The 18,873-nt window shown below is 38.2% G+C and overlaps 1 protein-coding gene across 2 annotated transcripts in view; it reads right to left on the bottom strand.

Annotated features, from left to right (window-relative positions):
* Nucleotides 1–3,756: 3,756 nt before the first annotated feature.
* tle5 (TLE family member 5, transcriptional modulator) overlaps nt 3,757–18,873 on the bottom strand; it is a 33,056-nt gene continuing 17,939 nt past the window's right edge. Inside the window, exons 3-7 of one of the 2 annotated variants that reach the window (XM_032571768.1) lie at nt 17,268–17,331; nt 12,956–13,000; nt 7,554–7,616; nt 6,679–6,753; nt 3,757–4,440 (exon numbers count right to left, since the gene is read on the bottom strand). In XM_032571768.1, the coding sequence (XP_032427659.1) occupies nt 4,216–4,440; nt 6,679–6,753; nt 7,554–7,616; nt 12,956–13,000; nt 17,268–17,331 (472 nt within the window). In that variant the 3' untranslated portion in view covers nt 3,757–4,215. Of the gene's footprint in view, nt 4,444–6,678; nt 6,754–7,553; nt 7,617–12,955; nt 13,001–17,267; nt 17,332–18,873 lie in introns of both variants that reach the window. The other variant, XM_032571766.1, reaches the window with a different exon arrangement.

Here is an 18,873-nt window from a genome sequence, read left to right as displayed (position 1 = left end):
CAGGCTTAATTAAAGAAAAGGTTTACCTTTGGAGACATTCAGACTTTGTTGGACTTGTTTGAAAATCCAATGTGATTTTCAAATAAGTCAATTGTCACCCTTTCTACTGGATGAAATGTCCAAATGATTCTCCATTTTTGTGGAAAATGCGTTCAGTAATCTTACCGGAAACCATATTGTGGCTTCTGTAAAGACAGTGACTGGTCGAGCCATTCAGCTACTAGAACAAAGGGAAGTGTGTGTGTTTCTGCAAAGTTCAACTACGTTTTCAGTTGTTACAACTGAGGTCCTTATTTCTGGGATCCAGCTACCACTGAGCCAAACCTTTCTAAAAATTCAGATGTGTATGAAGTGTTTGAGTTTAACTCTTAAAACCTCCTGGGAAAGCCAATATTTATAACTGTGGCCTGGGGTTAAGTGCAAAAACCTTACACAGCAACAATTTATGCACACACTATTGTTTCCTGATTAGACTTTTCTCAAGTGAGTGTGAATTCACCCGGCATATATACTTGGGTTGTAACACCAACACTGCATTCAAATGACCCTATATAAAAGAGGTTTTAAAAAAAAAAGGACGAGCATACGGCAAATATCAAAAGTCTACGCTTCGTCAAAAATCTGGTTTTTTGGGATGTAAAACAACATGACAGCATAAATCATTTAAAAATGTTTTAATGCAACATATATCATATCCAATTCAACTGAAAAATGCTTTTTTCCAGAATAAAACTCAAACTAAAAAATAAACTGCTTGTCCAGATGTGCAGACCCTTAAACCAATACACAGCCATCATAGATTACAGTCGATTTGTTTACACCAAAAAAGGTTTCATTGGAATATTCTGCTAGTTTGAATCCTCAAGCTAAAGCTGCTATTTTCAGCACAGATACAGAGAATCAAAAATGTGCAATTCAATAAAGGTATCAGTCAGGAGAAGAATGCAAAAAAAGAAAAACCCAAAAGAATGACAAATGCACCTAGGTCTGATGAAGACTTTAGAAAATATGCTGCTTACATTTCTAAAAAGTTAGCTGTGTGTTTTGAAACTGGCCAGGGACCGGGTCAGTAACACCAGTTAAGCTACAGGAACTTCAGTAAATATCTGTTGTGCTTTAGGTAACTAAGAAGATGGGTTGCAAGCCAGAACAAAGAAAAACATCCAAGTCTGGATGAAATCTCCCAAAATCTACTGGGATTTTGTCTGCAAGACCAAAAGAGTCTGGTAGAATAAAATTTCTGGGCCACAACTCCATTTTGGCAAAATACCCCAAAACTGTACATCACCAAAAGATCACTGTGTCAACAGTGAACCATGGTGCCTCATGCTCTGGTTCACCTTTCTTCTGACTAGATTTGTCAAGGTATATGAAATTTTGAACAGTTAAAAATACCACTCAGCTTTGAGCCAAAGCCTTCCAGCATCGGCCTGAAGGCTGAAGATAGAGCTTACATCTAAATTACCAAGACAAGGACTTCACCACAAGAAAACATGTTTTTGAATAACCTAGACAGCATCTGAAACTAAATCAGGCAAAAAAAAATAAAAATCTTAAGGGTAACCTGAAGACGGCTGTGTAAAAGAACTTCTCAAAGAATCGTATAGAAGAGTTTTGCAAGGTGAAGGAAACTCTTGCTAAGTTAAAATCTGGCCTGTTGAAAGACTCCTGCCAAAGACACATTGCTAAGATGGATCCAACCGATGCTTCAGCAAAAGGTGCACACTTACTCAACCATGCTTTTGTATCTTAGAGAACGCACCTGCAATTTAAAACATGTGGGTTTGCTTTTACGTTGAACCGCACAAGATGTTTCTCACAACGGCAGTAAAACGTTCTGAAATAATTTATTATGGCCTTTATATTTTTTTTAGTCTGGCTGTTACTTTACCGTTTCTTGTGCTAAGGGTATTAAGGTGATCAGTAAATTGTAACAGAATATCTCCTCACTATGCGACACTTTGTACTGAACAATGTTAAGTTGCCACTCGCTTGCATTACGTTGCAGGCAGTAAACATACCATAGCTTTTTGTTTTAAAGCTCATGAACATCCTTTCACCTTGAGGTTTAATCTGAGAGAACAGATTATTTACAACTCTGTTTTCATAATTAGATCATTTAGAGAGCAACATGTACAATAAGTACATGAACTGGATGCTCAGAGCTAATAAATAAACTATTCCCTATCAGACTTGGCCTGTATGCTGCCGTTGTCTTGTCCTTGGTTCATAGGAGGATTGTTCAAAGGCGTGCGCTGCCCTCTGCTGTCAAACACACACCACACTCCCTCCCCTTAGTGTCTGCTCCAATATAAGTGCACATTAAATATGAAAAAAAGCTGACAGAGGAGCAGAGAATTGAGGTGGTTTCAGTTGTTTCGGTTGCAGTTTAAGTTACCACAGCTCTGGTTGATGATGCCTCTTGGTTAAGGTACTGGGTGAGTAATCTAATGTATAGAGTCTTACCAAGGTATCAATACTCCTTAAAATGTTTTTCATAGCCAAATCTTTATGTGCAAGGAAAAGGATGCACAGTTTTTTTTTGTTTGTGTTTTTTACATATCCTAAATTGTGAGTTGTGCATTTGCCTTCAATCACCTTGAATTAATACTTCATAGAAACAGATTTTACTACCATTACGTCTGCAAGTCTTTTGGGATTCATCTCTACCAGCTTTGCACATGTGGAGAGAATTACCATGCCCATTTTTCTTTGCAAAACAGCTCAACATTAATCATGTCACCGAAGAAACACAAAATCTCACAACGTATTTTTGTCTAGTTCCTAGTAGAAATATTTTTGTATGCTTGAAATAAAACAAACTTCTACATCTTGCTAAACAGTTAGTTTTGTCTTAAGTAAATACTAGTTGTTTTTTTCCCCTTATAACTAGACATTTTCCCATAAGTGAAAAAAACCCCTATTTTTATAATCTAACCTTGCTTTATTCCCATGTAAACTATTAAGTTTAATTTGCCTTAATTCAGTTCTGGTGTTAATGTCGCCAAGGTGGTCTATGTTTCTAATTAATCCCAGCTGATATTTATTAGATAAATATAGTAAGGACTACATTAGAGACAATTTGATACCATTCCGCAGGTTGAGGCAATGCATAAAGAATAATCATATGAATAATCATATAATAATAATAATATGTAATATATTCATGACACATTTTAGTCAATTTTGCATACGCCTGGGAGAAAAACAAAATCTTATTTTACATAAATGAGATAAATTCAGACTGAAAGTTAAACTTCCCTACATCTTTCTCCCTGACCCGTCTGCTGTGTTCATTGGTCTTTATGGCGCTGTATGTTCACTAATGTTCTGTTTTAAAAGAGATTAAATGACCTACAGGTGCACTCTGTTCACTGATCAGGTGACTTCTGAAGGTACAAATAGTTACATTACATTATGTGTAGAGGCATTAGAGACGAGGAGTCTGAAAACAAATGCACACCATACTTTTCAGATAAAAAAAGAAAAAAAAGCCATGTGTCATTTTAATTCCACTTCACAACTATGGACTAATTTTGAGGCATTGATGTCTGGGGCTGTAACATGAGAAAATGTAAAAAAAAGTTTAAGAGATTTCAATATTTTTGCAAAGCACTACCCCTCATAATGTCAGGAAACAACTAAGATAATTGAAATAAGGGGCTTGTTTCCCCCCCAACATCAGATGAATGTTACATTTTGCAAAAGACTTAGACCTTATTTTAAGTGACTGGATTTTGGAAGAAACCTGTGTTGATGTTTGCAATGGATCTCTTTGTTAAACAGCTTGCTTGTTTCAACACCAGCTGAGGGATTTATGCAGTCTGACGGATCAGACCTGCCAAACTAGAGGAGGAGCAGAATGGGAGGAAAAGAACCTGGACTAAAGAAGAATGCAGAAACTAAAGTATAAAGATGATGAATCAGAAAAAAAGAAAGAAAAAAAAAAGCTATCCCTAAAGTGAACAGGAAAAAGTCCATCTTAAACCAAAACAGAAGACATAAAAAAATCTACTATTTTAATTTAGTTACTGTAATATGAGTGCCAAAGCTTTTCCCAGAAGGGGATAGGTTAGGGGTCTAAAGCTGAAGCTGCATTGAAGAAAGAAACCCCATGTTGAGTAAGGTCAAAAAGGGGACAACCACGGGCGAGGCTGCAGGGACAGATCTGGGAATTCATGTCTCTATGATAAAAGAGCCGCATGGAGACGAGACCTAATCAGACTTGTCTCCGTCCTCCTCACGGTGGCTGTCCACGCCGTCACGAGAAGCCTTCTCCTCCTTGGCCAGCTGGGCCTGGGAGGCCAGCAGAGAAGACAGCGAGAAGAGACCGGAGGAAGTGGTGACGGCTGGCAGCGTTGGCTGGCTCAGGCCCAGAGGCAGCGGGGTCATGGGCAAGGCCAGGCCCTGAAGCTGGGACAGCTGGTGAGCCTGGAGCTGCTGCTACAAGGAACACAAGCAGGTGGGTGAGAGCCAACACAAATAAACAGAAACAAGCAGGTTATGAAAAACAACATGATGCAGAAGCTCAATAAGGCCCTGCTACGTGTCTCAAGGTAAAAGTGCTGATATTGTAGGATTCATAAGATCAGCCGCACAACCTGTGGATAACTGAGGCAGCTTTTAATAAAAATCAAACGGAATCAAAGCTAAAAACACAGAACAAGTGCAGCAGAACACAAAGGAACGGCACAATTAACATAGTTTTATTTATAGAAATACTTCCAAGCCTGCGTATTTCCATTAGTCTGCAGAGACGGGCACAGTGAGACACATTCAGTGTGCTCATTGTCATGAGTCGCCTTTAAACTTCACAGATCGCTCTGAACTCTCAGCTATTAATGGTGGGAACTACATTCAAAAAGGACAAAATGAAATATTTCAATCACAAACAGGCCTGAGCACACAAGGACTCACAGTATCTTCACCAGAGGAATTAAAGACTATAATAAAATAAGGTAGCTTCCATTTAGTGGCACACGACTGCTGTGTACGGTGATACATCAGTAAATCCATCCTGTGATACAAGAAAGCAGCATGGATGCATGCTATTAGGAACAAATGCAATATTCTGAGAAATAAAATGTAAAAAATATAGGTGCAGTGATAAATTGGCACTGATTTCAATAATTTTGTGTGATTTGCCAATACCTACATGTGAAACTAATGTTATCCACCGATCTCATCTACCTCCATAAAGGTCTGAAAATCAGCCACTGTCCCCCTTTATTCCCCTTTTGCAATCAGTGATGGCCGGTAAACTGCAGTTTGTGCAAAATCTTTCTGCTTTGCGTTCATAGCAAACGTAGCTCTCAGATAATTAATATTCTGTCAATCTACTGGGAAAAAAAGTTCATGATTTCCATCACAACAACAATGTTTGATTGAGAAAGTTGCTTGTGGGTGATATCTGTGGTTTTGGGATTGAAACAACTTAATTGTAGTTTCTTAATGACCTGACCATTACTACTCCCTCTGTACCTTATAAAACATGCTAATGCTGCATTAAACAACAACTGCCAAAAGATTAATTACAGGCATAAAGAGTCTGAATCATAATTAGCTAACATTTAATGCAGAACAGTGAGCTTTTCGCCTCATGCATATTGTGTTGCTGTGATCATCTAGAAATTGCTGCACAGAGTGCAACCCTATTAAGCACAAGTCTTATCCTCACATGCAGAATATAGTCCACAAATTTCAACATTCTTGCCAAACAGATCCCATGTCAGAGCTTTGTTCTTATCCAACACCTACATCTGAAGCATGAAGCACTAAATAAAAATTGATCTCCACCAAGAATGTTCCATCTTCGCCTGCCGGCAGTGGTAATTTTGACAGCACATTTTTATTTATTGCTAGATATCGTCTTCTTCAAGTGGAAATTTCATTTCCCTCAAACAATTGCATTATAGCTAAGCCAACAATCTTATTTTTTCTGGAGAATTTAGATGTAAAATTGTTTTCAATCAACCAAGTAGTCTGTTTCTGATAGGAAAGCAGATATTTTTCAAAATTGAAACATTTTATATTTTAAGAAAAAGTTTTTTTTAATAAACTTTTCAATAAGATTCTTACATGTTTTCACTGGTATTTTGATCATTTATCTTTAGCGATGAGTTTCAGTAATAAGGTTGGAAGGCCTCCTTGCCATTACCCTCATATTTAGCTCCCTAGACTCTCAGTCAAGTCTCTGTCTGGGTCACTACAAAAGGTTAATATCAATTTCTTTTTTTAAATCAAAAGATTACTTTAAATTGAAAACTGCCAGGGCTATGGATAACTTGGAATTAAATGTATTCTTATTCTTAGTCAGTTTTTATTTGGTTTTTCTTTGGTTCTCCCCAGGAGGAAAAAATAAATAAAAACATGAAGAAACTTTTACAAAAACAACCTTATGGCAGCCCACCAACCATTGAGTCTCAGTTCCCTCCTGAGAATGCAGCCATTATCCATAAAGTATAAAAGGCTGAGCAGCACTAGCATTTATCATCAGGCTGCTGTGATGAGAGGAGCATAACCGCTTTTTAAGTGTGTAAAATAAAAATAAAAAATAGAAGTATAACAAGGAGATAACAAAGGACATCAAACGATAGAACTGATCACCCAGCTTATTGTTTGCATTTTTCTAGTCAATATCACACTCCTGGGTGGGGCTGACTGACTGGAGTATCTTACCCTGATGATGGAGTTCATCTCTGGAGGGGTGACCTGCTTGGCCCTCTCTATGGCTGCCAGGACCTGCTGCTGGTGCTGCAGACGGAGTTTGTGTTGATGCGGTGTGGAGGAGGAGTGGAGGGAGGAGCAGAGAAAGTGAGACGGACAATAACAGATAGAGAGAAACAAGGGGAGGCCAGTTTAGGGGGAAGAGAAAGGTTAAGAGGTTAGATCAATATCAACAGTCCCAACAGACTCCCTGACAATCCTCCCTGGTGATGCACCTCCCCCTCTGGACATTTAGCTATTCATTCAATCATATATACACACACAAACACACACATCCACAAAAAGCCTAGTGTGACACTGGTGAATGAATGGCTGACTGGTGTGCTTTAATAGGTGGAGGTCAACCCCCTGGTGGGCAGATAAGAGCATGGCTTATCTGAATCACACAGCCATTTATTACACTGACACACACACACACACGCACCACACCACCCCCACAAAAGGAAGAGTGGGAAGAAGGGGTAGACAACGGAAGAACTGAGGGAAGCCAAGAATTGAAAGAGGAGGTCAAAAATAAAGTGGGGGGAGGAGAGAAGTGGGAGGAAGGTTACAGATTAAAAATGGCAAAGGAGAGCCGAGGTGAGGAGGCTGGGGCGGGGTGACAGGGAGAGTGAGTTGGAAGTGAACACGGGAAGCCAAAGATGATGAATGACGGGAGGAGAGGAGTGGGATGCCGAGTGAAGGGTCATGGAGGTGGGGAGATAATGAGGCGGGAATGAGGGTGATCTCATTCCAGGATGTAAGGAATATTACTGCGGGTCAGGGGGTTGGTGATGATTTTGTATCCGTGTGTCGGTGTGTATGTATGTGTGAGATGCGCCGCTTACCTCCTGAGACAGGTAGGGGAGGACTTGTGCGCAGATCCCGTTCAGTCTCTTCACTATTTCAGCCTGTTGGTTAAAAGGACAAAGGTCCAATTATTCTGTCAATCAGTTATTCTGTATGCTAATTATATGACTGTATTTAAATCATTTGTAATTTATTTACAAGAGCATGAAAATCTATAAAAATAATAACATGCATGTTCACCAATGTATCATATAATGTTCCAATACTGGAGACTGTCGACACACAGAGCAATCAGACTGAAATCTCATTAAGGAGACAGATACTAAAAAGGTTCAAATAATCTCACTAAACAATAGGATTGAGGAGGTCTTCAAAAATCTAAATTAATTTAAAACTTTAAACAAATTAATAAATATTTGGTGGGTTCTAGAAGCTTATAAAAAGTTAAATCCAGTAAATTTGTCTTATGGTTTCCCCCTCATTGCCGCAGGGTAAATGTGTGCGAGTCCTCTGTGCATCCATTCATGCAGGTGCTTCCAATTAGAGTGTTTAATTATGACTATTATTAAAGACTGTGTGGGCGCATGCAAACTGAGGCTAAAGGACAGCTTACCAACTATCCTATTAGAAATGCTGCTTTCTTCTCTTACCAGAGTTTACATAAACGGGATTTTAACATCATGATAGAGGCGCGCACGTAAATAACCCTGAAACATGATTTGCCCTTTAGACAGTTTCTGGTTCAGTTTCTGTCAGATGTTCCTGCTGGTTTTCAGTCATTGTCATGACTGAAAGCAGGTTCACACTCATCCACAGGAATGTAGCTTACAGGAAGTAGCTCTACTTTGGTTAGAAGTAAAATTTGCTTCAATGGCAAAGTAGCAATCAAAACTAAAGGCTGATCAGCTAAAGAAAAGCGGGATAAACTAGAAAAAGAACCAAAAATAATGCAGAACATTAGGTTAAAAGCAAAAACAACTAAGCAGACTGGTTGCAAGTACCACTGGCATTGTTACAAACCTCCAAGTAACAACGCCATTAGATTTTGAGTTTTAATTTTTAATCAATAAAGACCTCTTGCTTTCTAAACACATTTAGTATTTGTCACAACAGCTTCTGCTGGATTAAGATTTGTCTTGAATTACCATTACATTCTCTCCTATCTCTGATATTACTTATGATCAGCTGGAAATCTCGGACTGAAATTTCAATGTTCTCCACAGTTTATGAGTACCTCCAAGTAGTCAGACAATTAGCTGAATTAATTCAGCTTCCATGCCATGCATGTCACTCTAAGTCTTCATCAGTAAAGACAAGGCATTTACATAGCATTACGTTAAATAAGATAATCATAGGCTCATTGAGAATTTTACACTTCCAATGCAAGTCCAAAGAATCTGCAGCAGTTCAGGTTATCTAAGTAAGCTGCAGTATCAGATGTATAGGCGACAACTGAATGACATTTACATAATTATACATGCTTTACACCTCAGAAGTGCAATGCAAATACTCAAGTGTGATGCAATAATAAAAAGATAAATGTAACACAAAGGATTGGTTTACTACTGAAAGAACAATGTGGAGAGTGGCAATAATTCTACTTTAGCTCAGCCAAATCCTTTAACATCTAGCCACGACAAAAACATTCCAGCACTATCAGAAGTTGTGTCAGTCAGTAAGTCGATATTAGATAACTGATTCCTTCAAACGGAGGATTGACAAAATACACATTTACTAAACTAAAGAGTACAAATGTTAAACTATAAAGTACTGAGATCTGGTGTAGACTTTTAATAATTTTAATAAAAATGGAAGTTTCTAATAAACCTACAAAACTGCTAGTATGAATAATGTCCTTAAACAAACATGCTGCACAAGAAAGTGTAGGATTGCAAAAGAAGATTAAGCGAAATTTTCTTTACTTCCTGATTAAACTACCTTATGTCAAAACAATAAGCAAACCCTAAAAAAAACTGAACATAAATCTAAAAGTAACAATAAAACATTAACGTATGACAACTCCTACTTTTGGATGGACTTCACATTTTAGGTGCAGCTCTTGAATTACAACTGAAGACGATCCAAACTTGACACTTTTCTGAAATATTGACCAAATAACTGATTACTTGGTTGTAGATCAACTTTGGATTTGGTTCGATCCTTCTGTGTGTTTTGTTGAAAAGTAAAAACACAAAATACAAGCAGTGCAATGACTTGATCTCCTGATTAAATGTAAACTGCCTTTTAAGAAAACACACTCACATACTCATTAGTATGGGAAACATCTGATACGACCTTCCCAAACATGGAAAAATATCTCCAACATCTCATATCTATTAATACAACAGACATTTCACCTCCTCCCCCCATTCACCTCATTAATTATACTGCAGGTACTCAACATTCCTCGCCCAGAAATTGTGGATATGTGGGCAATTAAGACACATGAACGCAAAACAACAGTCACAGATGCGGGCGCACAGATTCGTTTACCTTGTGCACACCCTTCTTTCTTACATGCAGATCTGTTATCACATTTAGTTGGTAATCACCCAATCCGTCTGAGATATGCAAAGCAGCAGTAATTGTGTTAGAGCTTAATTCATAGAGCGATGGGGAGAGAGAGGGCCTCCTAACAATCATTAGGCATGCAGAGCGCAGCTCCCCATCAAGCACTCGATTCCTATCCTGCTCGTCATTACACGTACAATCTCCCTGACATCTCTAAAATGTCCCTGCGGGACTCGCTCTGTGCCATCTATGGAGCTTCCTCTTTTCAGTGCCCTTTGTGCTATCTTGGTTTTTTTTCCTGCCAAGCTTTGGTATTTTTGATCCAACTTGCCATCATCTCTATTCCCAGTGGGTCTCTCCTTCAGATATTTCTTTACAACTGCTACTTTTTATTGAATTACATATTTATTGCTTTCCCTAAGCACTATTAGAGCACTTAATTACTAAAAAAAAAAAGCTATGCGTCTTACACAAAAAACTGGACCATATACAATCAAAGCATGAAAAATTTGCTGCTCATAGTGCGACAGTGGTTGAATCTGCTTCTGTTGATCGCTGTACTTATAGTCATCCAGAGTGATTTCATCTTTTGTAATACTGAACTTGAAGAAGAGTGAAAAATATGCTTGAATTGATTTAAAATGTGTTTAAAGGAAGTGTGGAAGGCAGCCCGGACAACTGTAACACTACACAGACTTCCTCTGCGTTCTGGTTTTGTCTTCGGACGACCTTCAGTATTTGAACCATGTGGGACTATTTCCTGCCAGATGGAAGTGTATACATGACACATTATCTTTTTTTTTAGAAAAAGAAATTTCCAAATGATTCATCCCTTCCCAGCTATTATAAATACTACAGCTAAATTCAAAACAGATGCATGTCGAATAGTTTACATAAAGATTTTCAAATTTACTGCATTCGATGAGGCATTACTATACTTTTCTGATCTGAATATTGTAAAGACACTTTCCTTTGTCTACATGCTTTGACATATACAATCATACAATGCACTTCCAGAAGGATCCAACTAAATATTTTAATTTCCATTTTCTAACCGACCTTTCAAAGACTAAGTCGGGGTGAAATTTTGTTTTTAAATGTAAAAACATGTATAATACATTCAACTTAATAAAGTAATTGATCATTTTAGCTCAGTTTGTAAAGTATTTTAAGAGGAGGAGCAGAAAAACTGATTTCTCCTTTCCCCAGTTAAGTCCACACTTTGGAGCAATCAAATACAACAAAAGAAATATGTGTCTCAGACATTTGATGCACGGAATAAAGTAGTAAATCAAATGAGTATCAGAAATATATTTTATATATATATATTTTATATATATATATATATATATATATATATGTATATATATATATATATATATATATATAGTATATATAGTATAGTATATATAGTATACTATACTATATATATATATATATATATATAGTATATATAGTATAGTATATATAGTATACTATACTATATATATATATATATATATATATAGTATAGTATATATAGTTTATTTATTTCTACCAAAGTCTCATTTTCATTTCTAGCTCAGTCTAGCTTTTTCTCTCGAAGAGAAAATGAAAATGAGACGAGAGCGAAAAAAAGCAAAAAGAGTGAAGAGGCATATTCTGAATTGAGAAGTGATCGAGAGGGCGCAACTGTGGGCAACTCACAATGTGTGAGAAAGAAAGAAAAAGAGGAAAATAGAGATGGCGGTGGAGAGAGGAAAACGAGGAGGAGGAGGAGAAGGAGAGGGGAGACTGGCTCTGCACAATAGGCCCAGACATGAATGCTCCTCGACACTCGTTTCCACACATCCCCTTCAATTTCAACGCTCTAATGGAACTAGCCATTCGCTGCACCCACTCACACTGGGCACAAAGGAACTACGCACACACACAGGGGCACAGAACCACAATAGCACGCAGTTATTCCTGAACACGTGCCAGAAATACACACATAAATTGAGGCACCAATGAAAGAGGGCACACTTTCTGACACACACACAATATAACTTGTACTTGCAGTCTCAGCCCACATACTGACTTTTACTACTTTTTAATATATATTTTGGATAGCTAATACAAAAGTGCAAGAACAAATATACAATGCCACATGCACAAAAAAAACCTGATGGGAACATGCACAAACACAAAATGCTCCACCCAACTTGTGTTTGTGAATTTTAACCAAGCACAAACACAGCTTTGAGTGTGTACGTGTTTGTGCATGTGACCTGCATGCATCACAGTGGCCGTCTTGGGCTTCCAGCGTCTGAGAGTGTGTGGGTGCATAAATGTGAAGCTCTTTAAATCATGGAAGCTGCTACTTTCTCTGTGTGTGCGAGTCCATTTGTCAAAGCGTGCTGGCTTCTGCCAATAAGCTTGTCAGTGTGCACCATCAGTCATAGGGATTGCGAGTGTTTGTGTGTGTGCAGCTGGAGACGAGGTCACCGATAAGGCCTGGCCCTTCGGAGGCCAATCGCTCTCTCCCACCTACAGGCTGAGCATAAATTACTCCTCCAGTTTGAACCAAATAAACCAATACGTAAACATAATCCTCTCCTCCTTTCCAGCCTAAATCAAACACCAACTATAGTTCTAAAGGCGTCCACCAAACTAATATTTCTGCAGAAAATGATTGTGATAGTGGAGAAATGCCATGACTCCCAGCTTATCGATTTCTACTGATGCTTGTTGCTCCAATTAGTTTGCTTCAGGTGTTTTAACAGACTTAAAAAAAACATTTAAATAGTGACACCAGCATTTATTTTGCAGCAAATTAAATGGATTTGGAAAAATGGAGGCATCCTGGTACACAAAATATACATAACATATCTCATGCAGGTAACATATTTCATAAAATAATGGCAACATCTTTAATGCAAAAGCCAATTAAGATTTAAAATAACCATACCTGTTTGTGCATCTCGATGTTCAGCCCGTAGGACATCTCGTAGTACTACAGAGAAAACAAAAAATAAAAACAACTTTAAAAATAAACAGGCACTTAAAGAAAATCAGGTGATCTTTGCACATGAAATCAAACTTCAGTGATTGCTTGTTGCAGATCAAGTTTGCAGTTATTGTAAACTTGGATTCCAAATGTACAACTCATTTGTTAGAGTCTACTGTCTAAGTTCTCTGAAAGCTATGCACTTACATTCCTGCAGTTCAATAATTATGATCTTATTATTTACAATAACTGCTCAGAAAAGTTGGAATGGTTGGAGGAATGCCTGAAGAATAAAAAAAAGAATTATAGTCCAGTACAGTTTGTGAAATTACACATGCATGTAACTTGTAACTGTTAAGAAATTGGCAGGAAAGTTAATCAAAACAATTGCTTAATCATTTGAAATTGTATTAGTTAGTAGTAACTTCAGTGAGACTAATATAATAGCAATTTAGCAGCCTGTGACATTATTGTGAAGTAAGTTTGTCCCACTCCTCACTGTCCTCCATGTACAGTCGTTTCAAACCACTTCACAGCATCTCAAGAGGATAAAGAGCTGCACTTTAATTCAGTCAAGAGCTGAATCATTTCTTAATTCTTAGCCAATCGTCTGTGGATTTCCTGTGGATTACTTTTCTTTCAGGTTGCAGGTTCTGGTTCTATTTGTATTTTTCATCCTAAAATGCACTCTCAACACACGATTGTGATGGATTTTAGGATGTTGAGCTGGGTTGCTTTTACTCCAGCAAAGCAGCTTCATCCAGGACTCTTCTAGCACTTTGATTCACAGTTGGTAGAAGGTATTTTTCCTGGAATGATGTATTAAAATGTTGTCTGTTCTGATGTTCAAATAATTCAATTTTAGTGTAACTTATCCCACATGTCCTACTCTTTGTGCTGATTCTAACAAGATTCAATCGGGCCTTCATGTTTTCCTTAAAGCGCAAAGATCTTCTCCTTGCACACCTCAAAAACAGTGGAGAGTCTTTCCACATCATCTGTAGCAAGAGTCTGACTGGAGGCTTTTCTTAGCATCTTGCAGTCTGCTTTTAGGGTTAACTTGATTAAATGGCCAGACGGACGTGTTGGTAGTTACATAGACTGTCCTCCACTAGGAGACAGTTTTACGCACAGAGGAATGACTAACTTTAAATTGTATTGTAACCTTTTGAAATCTCTTGCCAGACTCAAACCATCACGACATTCTTTCTGGAAGCAGACAGCTCGTTTGATCTCACCATGACGTTCACACTTACACATTATTATGAATGAGATTTGAAGTAACAATGTTCTTATCTTTGACAACTGGCGTGATGCACCTGTGGGCAATTAGATATTTACATGGTAATAAATATGGAGGTGTCATAATTTATCTCATGGCAGAAATGTCTTGACAGAAGGGTCTTTTCTTCATTTTATAGTGTTTATTCTGTCCAAATATGCTAAAACACACTAATTTTCATAAAGTTTCCCAATTTTTTCATGTAACTGTTTGTGGCATTGCTTTTGAGGATGTACTAGACAAGACCTTGGTATCAGTCAATGCTCGTTCCTAAATGGCTGGTTGGTAGATGGGACAAAAAGTAGACAGAGGCGTCATTAGTTTAAAGTGAATATATAATTTTAGAGTTAATATCCGACCAAGGGCTGTTTCACCACAAAGTATGCTGAACTCAAGATGACATATTTGAAATCTTAATGTTCCATATCAAAGAATTGGATGCTACAAACATATTTAAACAAGAGAAATAAAGGAACAGAGAAAGAAAAGGAGACAGCAGAAAAAGAGCCTCCTTTGTGTGAACGTGTGTATGTGCGTTCCCTGTTAATGAGAGGGCCACCTTCCAGGCGTCAACCCTGTTAATCACCCACTCTGTCTGCAGGGGTCTGCTTCTGTCACTGGAAAACAAACAACACACTTCCCTCACTCACGCAGACACACACAGATGTACCTCAATTGCTCTTTCACACATGCATCGATGTTTTCAGTGCAATCTCATGCTGACAGGGTCTTGTGCACGAATGCAAGAGCGCACACACACACACTAATCCTTATAAACAGAAACACACACACGCGCACACACACACGCCATTCTGCGTAGCTGCCCACGCGGAAGCTCCCTAAAGTAATTACAGCACTGGGGAAATGGAGGTGCTGCCACTGGCCGGGGGAGTGGGGCAACCTGATATGCTATTAGAGCAGAAGAGGGGAGGTGGTTGTGGGGATACAAGAACGGGCCTGCCACTGATGGATTGGAGGTGTGTTTGGGTGTGTGGGCGTGTGCATGTGTGGGGTTCTGAAATATTCCATTTGCAGTTTAATTTTACAGAAACATTTTGAGCAACAAATAAGAATGATGGCTACAACTCGGGATACATACAACCATACACATTCCTGCAAAGGTTGTTCATTTGTGCCATAAATACATTTTTCGTTCAGACTGCAAAGCTGCTGATGGGCATTAGAACCTGTGGAAGCTCTGCACACCACTGGATGGCTTTTTGTGCCATAGAATATAATCATTGTGAGATAATTAGAGCTCAGCTTTTTATTGTTCATAATCACGCCATTGTTTTTTCTGCCATTAATCATTCATTCTATAAGTTGATAGATTACCATACTGCAGCTAGAAGTCCCCCGTCAAGCTAAACTTATGTTCAAATATGTCGCTGTGTGTTTCCCACCAAAATATATTTATTATGAGCTTGTTTTTATTCCAAGGGACCTGGATCCACTTTTGCCAAGCTGTTATATGGTACTATTCAAACCAATAAAAAACCCCATCAAACTGCAAAAATTCAGAGTCATCTTCTTTGATCTGCTTACACACAAATAAATTGTTAACATGTTTGTGCAGAATCCGCTCTGATTCATCACAAGAGGCAGCTGCAAGTTGTATTTCATCCCACAGAGCACCACAAACATATAAGTGCAAATACCGAACATTGATGAAAAAACTATTTTCCTCCCATTACTTTGTATAGATATCATCAGCCTGTGGGCCAGGAAGCATTCAGCAGAACATTTTCCTGACCATTAAAATAGAAACTTGGGTAATTGGGGTAAATGCCTTTCTACAAGCCCTCTAAATGCTTGAAATATTTAACTGTGATAAATTACCTAAAGTTATGAATCATACAAAGTGCAATAGAAAATGCTATTTAAAAACACTACAAAAATACCTTTTTTTTTTAAATTTGAGAATTATTGTTAGTTTTCAAACCTATATGTTCTGTACGAAAGGCTGATGATGAGTGTGTGTAATAAACTATGTGCCTGAAAGAGACGCACAGCAATTGCGTCTGCATTTTGTGTCTCTCTGTTGGCCTGCTGATGATGGAGAGAGCAGTGCGGTAGCACAGATTAGATGAGATTAAAGGTAGTCAGAGGATCAATTAGAGGCAAAACATCAGACGGCAACACAGCTATGGCTAGCAACAATGAGATTAGCCCCAAGGTGGAGCAGAGAGCAAGCAAGCACATCTTTGTTTGTGTGTAAACGTGTGAGCAGAAAGACGAAGGCAGGAGGAGATGGACTCGGTGGAAATGAAAGGAGTTGGAAACAACTTACCCACAAATACAAACACATTTTCATCTGAACCTAAAAATGTTGATTATCTCAACAATGCCATCTGCCAGAGACTGCTTTTTTTTTTAACCATAAGGGCTGACATTGGTAAACCTAAAAAATAAAAAGATGGGTGTAAAAAGATATTTTTTTTTAAATTGACAAAATATAAGCCGTGACAGCAAAAATGTTGGTCAAAGTTTTGTTCTTAAATGGTCAAAAGCCATCAAAAGTTGCCAAAGCAGGAAAACTAAGTGAACCAGACTAAGGGTCACCAATTGACAAAACTCAATAATCAAAATCTACTTGGACTCCTACCGGAATATGTTTGTACCGCAATTTCACTGAGAAATGTTGACGCTTATGACTCAGACTGAATTGGGGAAGAAGGCTTTCATTCACTCTGCTCTTTCTTTATGGTACTTGTTTGACTAAACTCATCTAATTTAGTGTTTTTAAATCTAACCTAAAAGTTTTTGAGCCCGATTCCATGTCCTGAACCTGTTTTCTATAGCTTGACATTTTCTTTTAACCGTTTATAATTTTTTTTGCATTATTTGTTGCTGCTTCTTAGCTAGGATTCACTTGAAAGAGAGGTTTTTTTTTTATCCTGGAGGGCTAAATGTTTTATTTTTACCCTGATAAAATAAAGGTTAAATAAAAAAAAATACTGCTGCAGAATACTTATGCTTAGGTTAACTTACCATAATATAATGGCGCTGCATCTCTGACTTCTCACTCGCTAACTTGTCACATTCAAGCTTCAAACTGGGAAAAGAGAGGGAGAGAGAGGGGAACAAAGTCAGCTTGTTATTCAGCTCGACAGACGTTCTTCTGAAGTGCTGACACCAGGTGACTTTTCAAACCCCCTTCATCATCATTACCTATTTCACTTTCACCACTCTCATTACTTCCATCATCACTAAAACCTCCTCCTTCATTTTCATCATTACCAACGCATTTTCATCATCTCCTTCACCCAAATAATCTGGATCATCTTTGCCACTCTCATCATCATCGTCGTCCCCTTCAGAAGTCAGTGGCAGCATTTCACTATGGATGACAGGTGCTGATTGGCAGGAGGGGGTTGAACTAGTTCTGATTTTCTGAGATAAACCTGTCTTGAACTCCAGGATCTAGCTCAGAATAAAATACATTTCCTTCTGGAGGGAAGAGGCAATGAAGTACAACGCCTGAGAGTGGTGTTATAGCATTCCCTGTAACCCAGACCCAGTGACAGCCATTAACTGCAATCATGTCAACGCTGTTGTCATATGAGGCGGCGTGACAAAGGGAAACACGTCAACAAGTCAGCCTCATTGTCAAATAAAAATGACAAAAACAGTCCCTACATGGTGTCTGACTGAAGCATCCAGTTAAAACCTGCCAGTCTCAGAGGGCATCATTTATTCCAAGTTATTGGTAAGGCTTAACCAAATATGCGGAGACATGGTGGAAAGGTTTAGATTCGCGATAAGTCTGCAGCGAGCTTGATGGTGTGTATATTTATGCTGGGATGTTCTTCTCAGCTGTCTACACGAATGACAGCTCGATTACAGAGAGCACTGGCTGAGTCTGCATCATAAATAGTCTTAACTGGCAGACTGAACATCGTGTTGCACTCAGCCAATGATGTGCGCTCATTCATACACACCGCACTGTGCTGCTCCTATAATAATCACACCAGCCTCTGTTATTCCAAATTTAGTCAACTGCTTTATTCTTTTCTCAAAATCTGAATTTGTCATTAGGGATAGAAAATATTTAGAAGCAAACATGTTTGCCTTGCAATGCTGAAGTTCCAGTTCAACATTTTGCCTGAGATTGCATTCAGTTCTAAGAATTATTTTCTTTCTGAAAAAAACAACAACAACACACACACACCTATAATTATATAGTTATGTACATTAGGACACCGCATTAAACAAGTTATGAGGTGCATGTCAGACGTAAGAAGTCAGGAAAGGATGATCATTTAAAGTCAGAACACAGCTAACTGTGCATTGAATTACTGCAGTGTCATGAATTGTTTTATTTTATTACATATGTAGTTTGGCAGTTTAGTTAATTTTATTATTTAATCCTAATGATACATAATAGCACTGTCTAATTCTTAAAATGTATTTTGTTTCTCTTCTTTTAAATTACAATGTTTGGGAAGTTGCCCGCTTTCTTTTTGGGCTAAAAGACAAGTATCTAAAAAGTATGATAGTTATTTCTCACATTAAGGTTTGCAATTGTATGTGCTTTTAAGAACAGCTGAACCCAAAGCAGCAGAACCTAGAGGCTGTTGAGAACTGGTACCCATTG

This window comes from Xiphophorus hellerii, chromosome 9 (assembly GCF_003331165.1).
Source record: "Xiphophorus hellerii strain 12219 chromosome 9, Xiphophorus_hellerii-4.1, whole genome shotgun sequence".
NCBI classification, from domain to species: Eukaryota; Metazoa; Chordata; class Actinopteri; order Cyprinodontiformes; family Poeciliidae; genus Xiphophorus; species Xiphophorus hellerii.
Note: the sequence above shows the minus strand (reverse complement) of the source record. Positions and strands in the feature narration are given on the sequence as shown.